The following is a 12,865-nucleotide window of genomic DNA, read 5'->3' on the forward strand; positions in this document are numbered from 1 at the left end:
TCTTGCGTTGTTGGCTCAGAGCGATCAGAACCACGGACAGCGGTCAGAGCGCCCGGAAGACCCGCCGCCGAGCAAGGTGCGGAGAGTTACAGGCGGGGAGGGAAGATGGGCTGCGGCGCGGGGGTGGCGGCTGGGCCTGTGATTTCTCTGAGTCACCCCGTGCGCCCGGCAGTTGCGTCGGGCCTCTGATCGCTGGGGTTCCCTCTGCCCTCTCCAGGAATGCGGGGGGGAGGAAAGAGAAAAGAGCCACTCTAAGGCCCCGGGGTTTTTTCAGGAAAGGGGGAAGCGAGAAACAAAGGACCTATAGCGGTGTCTACCCAACCCCGCCAACTCCCCCCCGCCGCGCGCTCCCGTTGTCGGCCAGGCCCATTTCTATACAAGGCCTGCTCTCCCCGGCCTCCACCCCTCCGCGCGGAGAGGTGCATTCCCCCGCCCTGAGCTCAGCGGGCCGGGCCGGAACGCGCCGATAAATCAGAGATAACCCAGAGGGGCAGGGCCGGCCCGGCTCTCAGGACGGGGGATAAAAGGCCGCCGTTGCCCGAGGACCCAGCGGGTGAGACGTGAACCGGGACCCAGCGCAGCGGCAGCAGCGGCAACCTCTCTCCGCCCCTCCAACGACATGGACCCCCAGACGACGCTGCCCCGGGCGCTCATGCTCATTCTGTTTTTGCACCTGTCGCTGCCACGCTGTCGTTCCTACCCGCTAGGTGGCCCCGGCCCGGCCTCGGAACTGCGCGGGATACAGGTGAGCGCTGCCGAACTGCGTAAACCCGGCTCGCCGGGAGGGCACCGACAGCAGCAATTAACGGGTCCCCACCTACCCCCACCCACAGTCTCAAGAGGTCCCCACCCTCCCCTGGGAATTAGTGATAAGAGAGTGAGAAAGCGGCGAGGCTGGGTGCGGGGACCCCCGTCCCCAAGGCGGTCGGTTTGCCTTGGTGCCGAGAGCGGCTGGGCCCAGGTGCGGGTTCCTGAGGCTCCGCCTCCCCCACCCATCGCAGGAACTGCTGGGCCGTCTACGAGGCAGGGTCTTGGAGCTGCAGGCCGAGCAGATGGACCTGGACCCCCTTCAGCAGGGCCACGGCCTCGCAGAAGCCTGGGAGACCCGGGCGGCCGCCCCCGCGGGACTCCTCGGGCCCGGCAACAGCGTCCTCCAGGCCCTGCGGGGAATACGCAGCCCCAGGATGATGCGCGACTCCGGCTGCTTTGGGCGGAGGCTGGACCGGATCGGCTCCCTCAGCGGCCTGGGCTGCAATGGTGAGCACCCACCCCCATTCCCACCGCGTGCCGCCTTTCTGGGTCTGAAGTCTCGGGACCAAATTTTGAGCAAAGGACACCTGGATATCACTCTTCCTTGCCGTCAGTCCTCAGGGTCAAGGAGCGCCTTTCTGGAAATATTAAATTTTGACAACATTCATTACCATGCCTGTGAGTTCCCGCCCACCTTCTAACCCCCTCCTGCCTCTCTTACCAAAAGGGGCAGAATCACCTTAGGATGTAAGTCGGTCATCCCATGAATTACATCCGTGTAATTCGGTCAATTGCCTTGGCAGCCCCTTCTTGGCGCAGAAAGAGTATTAAACATTTTCCTCCTGGTTTCCCCTGAACTGTCTAGAGCTGCAAGGGCAGAGGGCAGGATCACCAGGGGAACGGCAATCCCCAGTTTACAACGAGGAAAGCAAGGTCCAGGGAGGTAGAGTATTCCAAAGCCTCAGACATCCAGATGGACTGAAGGTGGCACATGGTGAGGGGGAGCTCAGGTCCTGCCTGCCTCCCGCCCAAATGTAATCATCACTCTCTCTCTTCCCCACACAGTGCTGAGGAGGTATTAAGAGAAGGTCCTGGCAGCATCCGATTCTCCCTCAACCCCCTGCTCCCCTTTGAAGCAACTCCTATTTATTTTTACTTATTTATTTATTTATTTGGTTGTTTTCTATGAGATGGTTCTTATCTTTGAGCACAAATTTTCCATGATGAAATAAAGTCAATATTATAGCTTTTTCCTTTGAAATTGATTTGTCTCAGTGTTCTAAAATATAATCCGTCATTGAAGAACAGTCAAACCCTGTGTTTTCTTGAAGATCCCAAAGATGTCCTAATGGTGGGGCGGGGACACGGCTTCAAGGGCTGGTCAAACAGTTGGCGGGGTGGGGGGGTGGCTGCTTTGCTTTAAGGGCTTTTCATGCTCTGAAAGGTCTCTAAATATCTCAAGCACTTGAGACACTTCCCAGAAACTACTTTTCAGAGGCCGGCAGTTTCTCCCTGGGAGTTGAATGGGCCCTGATGTATTCCTGTGACATGAGGGTGTGTGTCAAGGTATCTGCCCCTTGACAGTAGCCTTCCCTTTGCCTGGAATTCTGCCATTAGGGGCCCTCTCCCTGTATTTGTCGTTTCCAGAAGCTCTCAGAGATTAGGGGCGCTTTGTGTGTGTGTGTGTGGTGTGTGTGTGCGTGTGTGTGTGTGTGAGAGAGAGAGAGAAAGAGAGTGAGAGAAAGAGATATGCCAGCTTATTTGCATTCCTGATGGGGGTAAGCCCTCCATCTGCCCCAAACCTCAGGTTCAAGTCTTCAATTCCTGATGTCATCCTGGAAAGGAGGCTTCTAAGCCCTGAGTTTAATAGCATTTTCATTTCCTGAGCCCATAAGTTTAGAAGTGCCTGAAAGAGGCCCAGCATTTCAGGGTGCCTTCCTTCGGGGCCCCACACCTTCACTTCCTCTCTGCCTTAGAGGGAGACCTTTATTCCAAGGCAGAAAAGGAGACAAGCACTAGAATCCTACTGTGTTGCCTTAATCAGCAGGGAGTCCTGGTAGAGGTCACTGCCCTCTCCTCTCAGGGTCCTCCTTCCCCTGCATCTTGGGTTCCAGGCATCCCAGGTCATGCTGCAGAGCTCTCTCCTGCTTTCAGGCTCCCAGGCTTCAGCTCATGCAGTTTCCTTTGCCTAGAATGCCTTTTACGATCCCAGCTCTGCAGGAGGACAGGACTATTATTATCCCCTCTTTATGGGTGGGAAAACTGAGACCCAGAAAAGGGAAGCATCTTACCTGAAAGCATTCAGCTGCTAAGTGCCAACACTGAGGTTTGAGCAGAGATCCACGTGACTCTCTTATGGCTTTTCTGCTGTTCTCATCTGATGTTTCTTTGAGTGAGAGGGAAAGAGAAGTGGTGGGTCTTCGTGTTATTTCTCATTTTAACCCAGTGTGCATTAGACATATCTAATGAGATTCAGATTTTGAAGGTAAGGTTTTAGGACCAACTTATTTTCCAATAAAACTGTGAGCCATCTTTGCCTAATGTTTTTTTTGTTTTGTTTTGTTTTGTTTGTGCTACGCGGGCCTCTCACTGCTGTGAGTTCTCCCGCTGCGGAGCACAGGCTCCGGATGCGCAGGCTCAGTGGCCATGACTCACGGGCACAGCCGCTCCACGGCATGTGGGATCTTCCTGGACTGGGGCACGAACCCGTGTCCCCTGCATTGGCAGGCGGACTCTCAACCACTGCGCCACCAGGGAAGCCCTGCCTAATGTTTTTGACCCAGGACAGTAATGAGTAATTAGCACAGTTAACATTTATAAAGGCCTCACTATGTACCAGGCCCAGTTCCATGAATTCATATTAGTCCTTGCAACAACTACGCAGGAAGGACTCTTATTATCCTTCATTTTACAGATGGGGAAATCGAGGCACAGAGAGGTAATGTGACTTTCTCAGGGTCCCGCAGTTAGTAAGTGGCAGAGCCAGGATTCAAGCCCACGCATACTGGTCCAGCAGCCAGGCCCCTAACCACTGCACAACCCAACCTTTCCCAAGCCAGTGAATTAGGCTTGCTGGTGGGTTGGAAGCTCCCCCTCTTAATGGCATCACTCAGTTCCCCATTTGGGGCTGCTGCGTATTGGCAACTTTCTCCCCCTGCTCAGGTGATGAAGGCAGACCTCCTCCCAGAATGCCCACTCTACAAACCCAGCCAGCACTTCAGAATTCTTCCAGCTAAGTCCAGCTCTTCCATAAGTAGGGCTCAGGCAGTGGAGTCTGTATGTATGATACAGATATATCCTGTTACTTGAACCTTTTCCCCAAGCAAAAGTCCAGGAGAGAGGATCCCAAAACAAACTGTGAAGGAAGCAAATATGTCTTCTGGAGGATGGGGAGTGGGTGGCCTGACGTACCCAATGAAGTGACATCTCATTGAGCTCCCCCTGTGTTTGGTGTTTGCGGGCAGTGCTGTGGCACATGCATCATGTATGGGTGCCCTTTAGAACCAGCCCTCCCTCACCTGTGACCCTGGCCCTTCAATCACATCCCCATGTAGCTATAGCCATGGCCTTGACCTCCCTGACTTTCCTATTATCAACCTCGTCCTCCAAAGAAGCTGCCAGATTATGTGTCTCCATGGACACTTGTCACTGGAATCTACCCGGAAAGACATGTTGGTGGACACAGGCCCAAGGATGCCTAGCCCACGGCTTCACAGCTGGAAGGAGCTTCGGTAGAGGGTAGACTGGCTTTGCTGGGTCTCCAGTTTTGAGGTTACTGAAGTCAGGACAGTGTTGGGCCTGAGCGCTACATCTCATGTCACTGATGCTGCGTTCCCCTCTCCATCCCTCTCGTGGCAGCTTTGACTTTTTCTTTTTTTTTTTGACCACGCCGCGCACCTTGTGGGACCTGGGACCTTAGTTCACCAACCAAGGATCGAACCCAGGCCCTCGGCAGTGAGAGCATGGAGTCCTAACCACTGGACGGCCAAGGAATTCCCAGCTTTGACCCTTCTGAGAATGATTTGTGGCAAGAAAGAAAAGTGCATTCTTTCCTCATGCAGAACCAGGTGTAAACAAAGTCATGAACTTGGCCATTTGTCTTTGTTCGTGTTGCAGTTCTCAACCTTCTACCCCTGTCTCTGTAGGATTTTTCATGCAATCAGTGCTTTTCTACTAAGTGGCCCGTTTCTCCCGTGGGGTCAGGAGCCAGGCTCCATACAGCTGCCTGGGCATCCTGGAACATTTCAGCCATGGGACCTTGGCTCCCACCCTTGTGCCCGCAGTGTCTTGTCTCTGGCACTGCCAAGTACAGCCCCTGCCCTTGCCGCTTCAGTGCACACCAGCCCTAATTTCATCCAGCAGCACCGCACTTTCCTGCCCGAGGACTTTCTCTGGCAGCCAGAGTCCACTTCCTGCGGGCAGGCAGGAAGTGCTGGGGAATTGACACGGACCAGGAACAACACTCAGTCAACACCTAGGAGAGCCCTCTGTTCACAGGTGGTGTGTATCTTTCACTGGTTACTGGATTTCTCTGCTGGGGGGGGGGTGGTTGAGATTAAGCTGCAACTGCCCACAGTGATCTGTGCAGCTAAACTCCTTCTCTCCCTGGTTACTTCCCCACCCTCCTGCCAGTATTTCCTGGGATTATCTCCAAAATAAACTACTTTGCTTGAATACTTGTCTCAGATTCAGGAGAACCCAAACTATGACACTCCCGAATGAGTAAACCTTCTCCCAGGGCTCCACCCTCGATGACTTCAGCCCTTGGAATCTTCCTTGACTCTGTTCTTTGGCTGGACCACCCAGGCAAGTACCATGTCCACTCCTCCTTCCTTCCCTCACCACTCATATTGGCACACCAGCTTCCTAACTGGCCTCCTTGCCCTGGACTCCTCGATCTGGTTCTTCCTGCATCGGGGGAGAGAGCAGAACCTTCATGCCTTAGACAGTGGGTGACTCCCCCTCCCTGTGAGGCCCCTAGGGAGGGCAAGGTGCAGGGGTGGGCCCTCATGTATGTCCTTGGGTGGTATGCTGGAGCGGGTGTTTGTGAATCACGGTCATTGTGGATGTAATTAGTTGAGATGAGGTCATACTTGAGTAGGGTGGGCTCCTATTCCAATATGATTAGTGTCTTTATAAGAAGAAAAGAGAGAAACACAGAGAGGGAAGACGGTCATATGATGACAGAGACAGAGATTGGAGGGATGCATCTACAAGTCAAGGAATGCCAAAGATTGCCGGCAGCTACCAGAAGCTGCAAGAGACAAGGAAGGATCCTTCCTTACAGGTTGTGGAGGGAGCCTGGCCCTGTTGACCCCTTGATTTCAGACTCTAGCTTTCAGAACTGTGAGACAATACACTTCTGTTGTTTTAAGATACCCAGTTTATGGTACTTCGTTACAGCAGCCCTAGGGATCTAATGCAGTGTCCTCATCCTTTTCTCTCTTCGTAGACTGTTCAAAGGTGCTGGGTTCCACAGAGCTCTCTGGAGATGTGCAGCACGTCCAACCAGCCGACCAACCAACCACTAAGCTGTTTTTGCAAAGCTGTGACCAGCTTGGTAACATATCGCTTTATATTTGCTCTTTCTCTTTCCTTACCTGTGGTGGGCAGCCTCTGAGATGGCCCCCATTGATGCTCATCTCCTGGTATTCACCCCTTGGTAATCCCCTCCCTCTGAGTATGGGCTGGACATTATGGCTTACTTCTAATGAACACAGTACCACGGAAATGATGGGGTACCACATCTAAGATTAGGTTACAGAGAGATGGTGGCTTACATAATGTTTCCCTCTCTACCTAAAGGAAGTCAGCGGCATCTCTGTGGAGAAGCCCACGCAGTAAGGAACTGACATCTCCAGCCAACAGTCAGTGTGGACCCGAAGACCTGCCAACAGACACACGAGTGAGCTTGAAAGCAGATCCCCAGCTAAGCCTTGAGATGACCGCAGCCCCGGCCAACATCTTAATTGTAGCCTGTGTGAGCTCTGAACAAGGGGCACCCAGCTAAAGCAGAGCCAGACTCCTGGTCCACAGGAACTATTAGATAATAGATGTATAGTTGCTAAGGTTTGGGGTAATTTGTCACGCAGCAGTTGTTGACTGATACACTATCTCACTTCCCTTTGCTCCTCACTCTTACTTCCCTTGAACTAGAACCCCCATAAAGCTTTAGCAAATCAACTTGTCTTTGGCCTTTTTTCCTGGGGAAGATGCCCCCAAATTCCAGTCTCAGTGACCTCCATGTTGCACCAGAGAAACAGAACATCGTTTTCAAAGTCCAAAGCAATCATTCCTAAATACGCACCAATGTCCTACCAATTTCTCCCAACTGGGGCTTCTGCTTTAGGCTATTTAGGTCTAACAAACTTGTCCCATGAATGTGATGGGTTTTTCACACCAGTTCTGCCCACATGTGACGTTGCTGGGCCCTCATGGCTCCCCGAGGCAGCCCACAGCATCCCCACGGAGAGTCATGAAACCAAACTCGGCTAGAAACTGGAGTTACCCCATTCTGGATCCTCCCACCCATCTGCAACTTTTGTTCCATCATATGACTAAGATGACTTCTTTCCAGTGATAAGGAAATAAAACCTTTTGATTTTTCAGCTACTGGGAGAGGTGGAGGTGGAGGGTGGGCCTGGTCTTCTGTACCTTTTGCTTTTCTTCTCTCTCACTCCCACAGGCTGGCTTCTAAACATCCCCTTAAATATTAACTCCTCCACACATACCCCCCGAAGTGCAACAAGGGCACGAAGATGAAGAGAAACTGTACGTCAAGGCATTTTCCATTTCAGGGACAAGTCAAAGGCTTTAAGAGGGTTGGGCGGTAAGTGTGTTTGGGGATTATCTGTTTGCCCTGGGCCCTGTTAGTGCAGGGGGTGGTGCTGGTCCTATACAAAGTCAGGGCAATAAACCTAAGTATTCTTTTTTTTGCCACCCATCTTCCACAAAAACCCCAAAACAATAGAAGAAACTCAACAAATGACACTCGTGCCCCACTCCAGTTTCACTCTGGAAGACAAAATGTAACTTTAATAAAAGGAGCTGGGAAAATTCTGAAATTCTCCTTCTGGAACCTTGGACGGGATTTCCACTTTTCCTTGGGCCACCAACAGACTTCAGAAGTGGCTCAGGATGCAGGAACCGCATCAGCCCCCAGAGGCCAAGCCGTGGCAGAGGCCACCTGCCACGACGCCCTTCCGGAAGTCTTGCCTGCATCAAAGGTCTGTCTCAAAGGGTATCTCCAGGAGACAGGCTGTGTGACGCACGCAGCACGGAGCATCAGTTCCCCCAGGGTGACTGCTCACTGAATTCTCTTTGCTAATAATAACACTGCCACCCCAGCTATTAAACTGTGAGCACATTCCAGAGACTCTTCAGGATAGAGCGGTTCTTTGCCCCCAGCGCTCCTACTCAGAATTGCGCTCATTTCAGATTTCAAGTTGAGTTTGGCCAACCCAAATCTTTTCTCCTTTAGAATAAACCCCCCCCCCCCAAACACCTCTCATGACCCCTGGCCACGTAATGCCCGGATTTCCTGCCTTTTCACTGCGTAACAGCCTCTCTCTCTGATCAGCCCAGGAGTGAGCACAGTCGGGGGAGGGTCCAGCCGGGACAGAGCTGTCATTCCACCCACATTTCCTGAGCTTCTACGGGGTAGATTGAAACACGTTAGGTGTGTAAATAGGTCATGGGGCTTGGATGTGGTGCTTTCCTGAGATAGTCCGCATACTTGCAGACTTGCCAAGCACGCAAAGCTCTAGTCCCAGGGCAGGGGGAAGGCGAGGAGGTGCTCAGAGGCAACCTGAGAGGCTGGGATTAGGGTGGTGTTTAATCAGGAACTGAGACTAAAGGGCTTGTTAAGGAACCTTCGTGCAAAGAAGCAGCGGGATCTGGTAAGTGGGTGGAGAGTACAGGCGTTGGCGTCAGACTTGGGGTCCGAGTCCTGGTTCTGCCGAGTGACATGGGGCAAGTGACAGATGCTCTCAGTCTCAGTTCTGTCCCTCTATGAATGGGGACAATACTACCCACCTTCTGGGGCTGGTGATGAAAAGGAAAGAATCCGTATAAAGCTCTTAGCACGGTGCCCGGCACATTCCAACCAACCAGTAAGGACAACCATTGTGAACATTGTGCAATTATATAGCAATTCACACTTCAAACTACGTTCACATATTAATAGCTCTTATGAGCCTCACAGATGAGGAGAATAAGGCCCCAAAGATGTATGCAGTTTGGCTTGTTTGGGGCTGCAATGCAGGGCTCTCATCCCTTCAAGTGTAGTGTTTCCCCCGGATACGTTACATTGAAGAGTGTAGAGCGTTAAGTCCAGTGCTTAGTAAGTGGAGGCCACTCATTACATGTGGACAGGCTCGCTGCCTGGTACTTCTCTTTTGGGGACCAGGAAAATGGCGGCTTCAGTGGCTCATCCCTTGCCTGGCCTTGGAGAAGGACATGGGAGGCATTAAGGGAAATTCCACGGGCCACAGCTGCATCCCACCTCGCTCCAGCAGCCAACTTCTCCAGGGGAGCTTTCCCGGCGAGATGTGAGGCATTACAAGCTTCAAACCCAGAGTCTGAGAAGCAGCAAACTTCTATAAATGAAAATGCTGGTATCCTCTTAGCGCCGATCTCCCCCAGCGCCTTGGGGGGAGCCGTGCGGTGAAGGGGGCGAGCTCTGCAGAGGAATGATTGCGTTCCCAAAACTTTTCTTGTGTTTCTATTTGGGAGTGGAGTTCTTGGGACAATTTGTCACATTTGGTTCTGACTTAGTATGCTAAAAAATAACTCCCTCTTCACCTGACCACTGAGAGTGACAGCCAGGTGTCAGGACAGCCCTGTGGAGGGAGAGGTCTGCCCTCGCCGCCGATGAGTCAGGTTCGAGGCCAGCTCGAGCATCTGGACTAATTTGTCCTGAGCTGAGCTGCCGGCTGCCTGCCATTTCCTCCCCTCCCGCCCTTATTTGGAGTCCCTGACAGCTGAGCCGCAAACCAACGGGGGAGCTGGGCGCCAGCCAACCGCCACCCTCTGCTTCCCCGCATGGGTCCGGCTGCTGATGAGAAAGAAGCCTGAGGCATCGCTGTGAGATAACCAAGGACTCTTTTTTGCTCTTCTCACACCTTTGAAGTGGGAACCTCTTGAGGCAAATCAACAAGAATGTGGCTCCTGCAACTGGGGGTCCCGGCTCGTTGGAGCTGCTCAAGGCGGAGGGGCTGTGACGAGCCGGCTGGACTGATAACTTTAAAAGGGCATCTTCTGCTGGCTCCTCGCTCAGCTGCTTTATCGCTGCAAGTGACAGAATGGGGAGGGTTCCGTCCCTCTTGTGCTCTCAGAGAGCCAAGGGGCTATAAAAAGAGGAGGCTCAGGGCAGCTGGGAGACGGAGACGGAGGAAGGCCACGGGTGGGAAAGCAGAGAGGAGAGAGAAGAGTCAGCAAGCACCAGACCACCCCTTGACCGACGCCAGCATGGGCTCCGCCACCATCGCCGCGAGCTTCCTCCTCTTTCTGGCGTTTCAGCTCCCAGGGCAAACCGGAGCGAACCCCGTGTATGGCTCTGTGTCCAACGCAGACCTGATGGATTTCAAGGTAGGGCCAGGAAAGGGGCACGGTCTGGGATGAGGGGGCTTTGTGACGCTGTGCCAAGCAGTGAGACGTCTCCCTTTCCCTGTTTTCCTTTTGTAAAGAACTTGCTGGACCATTTGGAGGACAAGATGCCTTTAGAAGATGAGGCTATGCCCCAACAAGTACTAAGCGAGCAGAATGAGGAAGCTGGGGTCCCTCTCAGCCCCCTTTCTGAGGTGCCTCCCTGGACCGGGGAGGTCCACCCAGCCCAGAGAGATGGGGGTGCCCTTGGGCGTGGCCCCTGGGAACCCTCCGATAGATCTGCCCTCCTGAACAGCAAGCTGAGGGCGCTGCTCGCTGCCCCTCGGAGCCTGCGGAGGTCCAGCTGCTTCGGGGGAAGGATGGACAGGATTGGAGCCCAGAGCGGGCTGGGCTGCAACAGCTTCCGGGTAAGAGGAACTGCGGATGGAAATGGGTTGGGCGGGAAGGAAATTGTGGTTTTGTTGAGGTCCAAACCTTGTGAAAGAATACCACCAGGGGACGCCTTCAGCAGGAAAGGGAACAGCACAGAAGCTTACTCCCTTTGAAATTTCTGTCCCAACTGGGTAGGTGCCCCATGAGTCTCAGAACCATGATACCATCCTCAGCTACAGTCTGCTGAGAAAATGCTAAGAGGAAAAGAAGTTACTGCTAGGAGCACCGGGAACTTAATATGTTCACGGGGCCAAGTCACCTGCGTACTGCTGATTGGCAGTTCATGGCCCTCGAGGAACTGTCAGATCCCGAAGGATCGGAGTTTACCAGGATTGACTTTTACTAGCTTCTAATGGGCAATTTGTTTACCAGTTCGTGGAACTCAGAGGGTCGTCAAGCTGGAGCGGGGGCTGGTGGGAAGGGAGAACGGTCCTATGAAACTGACTTTCTCCAGTGGAGGCAGGTCACCAAGTCAAACATGTCTCTGCTCTCTTTGTAGTACCGAAGATAACGGCCAGGGAGGAAAAGGCGGGCCAGGCCCCCGGCAGACTTCAAGAGACCCTCACCCCCTGGGATCTCTCATTCAACTTTGTCCCATCTCGTTGCCATCAGGTTGAGTTGTGACGAGTGTCCTATTCAAGCATCAGCCTCCTGTCAACATTTCTCACATTTTATGCTAAATGTAGATAAAGTGGTTTAGTTGTGGCTTCTCCACTTCTCCCACCCATGCGTTAAATTTTAATCACCTGTTACTGACATCGGTTTGAAAATGAATAAACTTCAGCACCACGGACAGAAGCTGGAGGCTTGGTGTGATTTCTTTCATTTCCTGGGCAAGGGAGTTCAGCCTGATAGTCCTTGTCATTTTACCTTTCGTCAAAGAGAATAATGCTCAGTTCTTTTCTTCCTCCTTTTTTAAAAAAATAACAAACTTATTTTGGGGAGCAGTTAGAGGTTCACAGCAAAATTGAACAGGAAGTAGAGATTTCCCACATATCCCTGTCCGTCCCACATGTACATCCTCCTCCATTATCAACATCCCTGCCAGAGTGGGACATTTGTTACCATGGATGAACCTGCAATGACACATCATGATCACTTAACGTCCATAGTTCACATCGAGTTCACTCTTGGTGGTGTACATTCTATGGGTTTGGACAACTTCGGCTTCCTTTCATTTCTCCCTCCGTGAGCACGGGGTGTGTGTGTGTGTGTGTGTGTGTGTGTGTGTGTGTGTGTGTGTGTGTGTGTGTGTGTGTGTGTGTGTAGGGGTCGGGTCTCAAACCACAGCTCTCAACTTGTTCTCACTCATACTGCAGCCTCACCATGGATCCTGAAAAAGCCCCTGGAGACCAAAAGGGCATTTATCTTTATATTCAGATTTGCTCACATTCAGGGCACTTATTTATTGAAAAGAAAACTTACGAACATCTGGGCTTTTCTTCTGGTTACATCGAACGTAGCTTGTACTCAATATGACACTTTTTGTACACTTAGTGTTTTTTCGTTACTGTTATTATTTTTTAGAGGCACATATGTAAAATAAGGGCACTAACTCTTCTCTGACACCTTTTGAGAGGTAGTACGCCAGCTGAGTGAATTGCACTTTTAATCTGAAGAAGAGTAGGCAGGATATTTGGGTTTAAAAGCTGAGCAAAGTGAAGAAAGAAAATGTTTGCTGTGCTGACAAACTCCACGTTTATGTGACTTTTGGGCACTAAATTTAAAAATTAGCCATTGGCTTTCCTAAATTCAGGTCCAAGGTGTTTGGACTTGTAGGTTTTACTAAGGTGGGAGCCACTGGAGAAGTTCTTTTGTATCTGCTTCTGAAAAGGGTGCTGCCCAAAGCAGAAAGTACCAGGCCCTGAGTTCACCTGCAACATGAAGCAGGGCTCTGACCAATTTCCCCAGCCGTTACCCCCTGACACCACACTCTCCGAATCAGATTCTACGACACTCCTCCGACAACCCTCCACCTTTGCTTCCCCACGCCCTTATTCACGCTGTTCCTTCCACCTAGAATGCCCTCTATCCAGAGCCCTTGAGACCGTTTTGCTCATTTCTCAAGGCTCATTGA

The 12,865-nt window shown here is 52.1% G+C and overlaps 2 protein-coding genes across 2 annotated transcripts; both read left to right on the forward strand.

Moving 5' to 3' along the window:
- Positions 1–619: 619 nt before the first annotated feature.
- NPPB (natriuretic peptide B) lies at positions 620–9,303 on the forward strand. Its single transcript, XM_060141985.1, has 3 exons — positions 620–745; positions 1,002–1,257; positions 9,158–9,303. The coding sequence occupies exons 1-3, from the start codon at positions 620–622 to the stop codon at positions 9,301–9,303; spliced, it is 528 nt and encodes a 175-aa protein (XP_059997968.1).
- Positions 9,304–10,218: 915 nt separating this feature from the next.
- Positions 10,219–12,808, forward strand: NPPA (natriuretic peptide A). Its single transcript, XM_060141986.1, is given in 5 exon segments — positions 10,219–10,338; positions 10,437–10,564; positions 10,566–10,629; positions 10,632–10,763; positions 12,734–12,808. Coding segments are annotated over 5 exon segments (519 nt in total).
- Positions 12,809–12,865: the final 57 nt, after the last annotated feature.

This window comes from Lagenorhynchus albirostris, chromosome 2 (genome assembly GCF_949774975.1).
Source record: "Lagenorhynchus albirostris chromosome 2, mLagAlb1.1, whole genome shotgun sequence".
NCBI classification, from domain to species: Eukaryota; Metazoa; Chordata; class Mammalia; order Artiodactyla; family Delphinidae; genus Lagenorhynchus; species Lagenorhynchus albirostris.

Excerpts from the sequence above, each read along its gene's own strand:
- NPPB (XM_060141985.1), top strand. The coding sequence starts at position 620 with ATGGACCCCCAGACGACGCTGCCCCGGGCGCTCATGCTCATTCTGTTT. Across the intron at positions 746-1,001 it reads CGGAACTGCGCGGGATACAG|GAACTGCTGGGCCGTCTACG; the intron begins GTGAGCGCTGCC and ends CACCCATCGCAG. Across the intron at positions 1,258-9,157 it reads CAGCGGCCTGGGCTGCAATG|GAAAATGGCGGCTTCAGTGG; the intron begins GTGAGCACCCAC and ends TTTGGGGACCAG.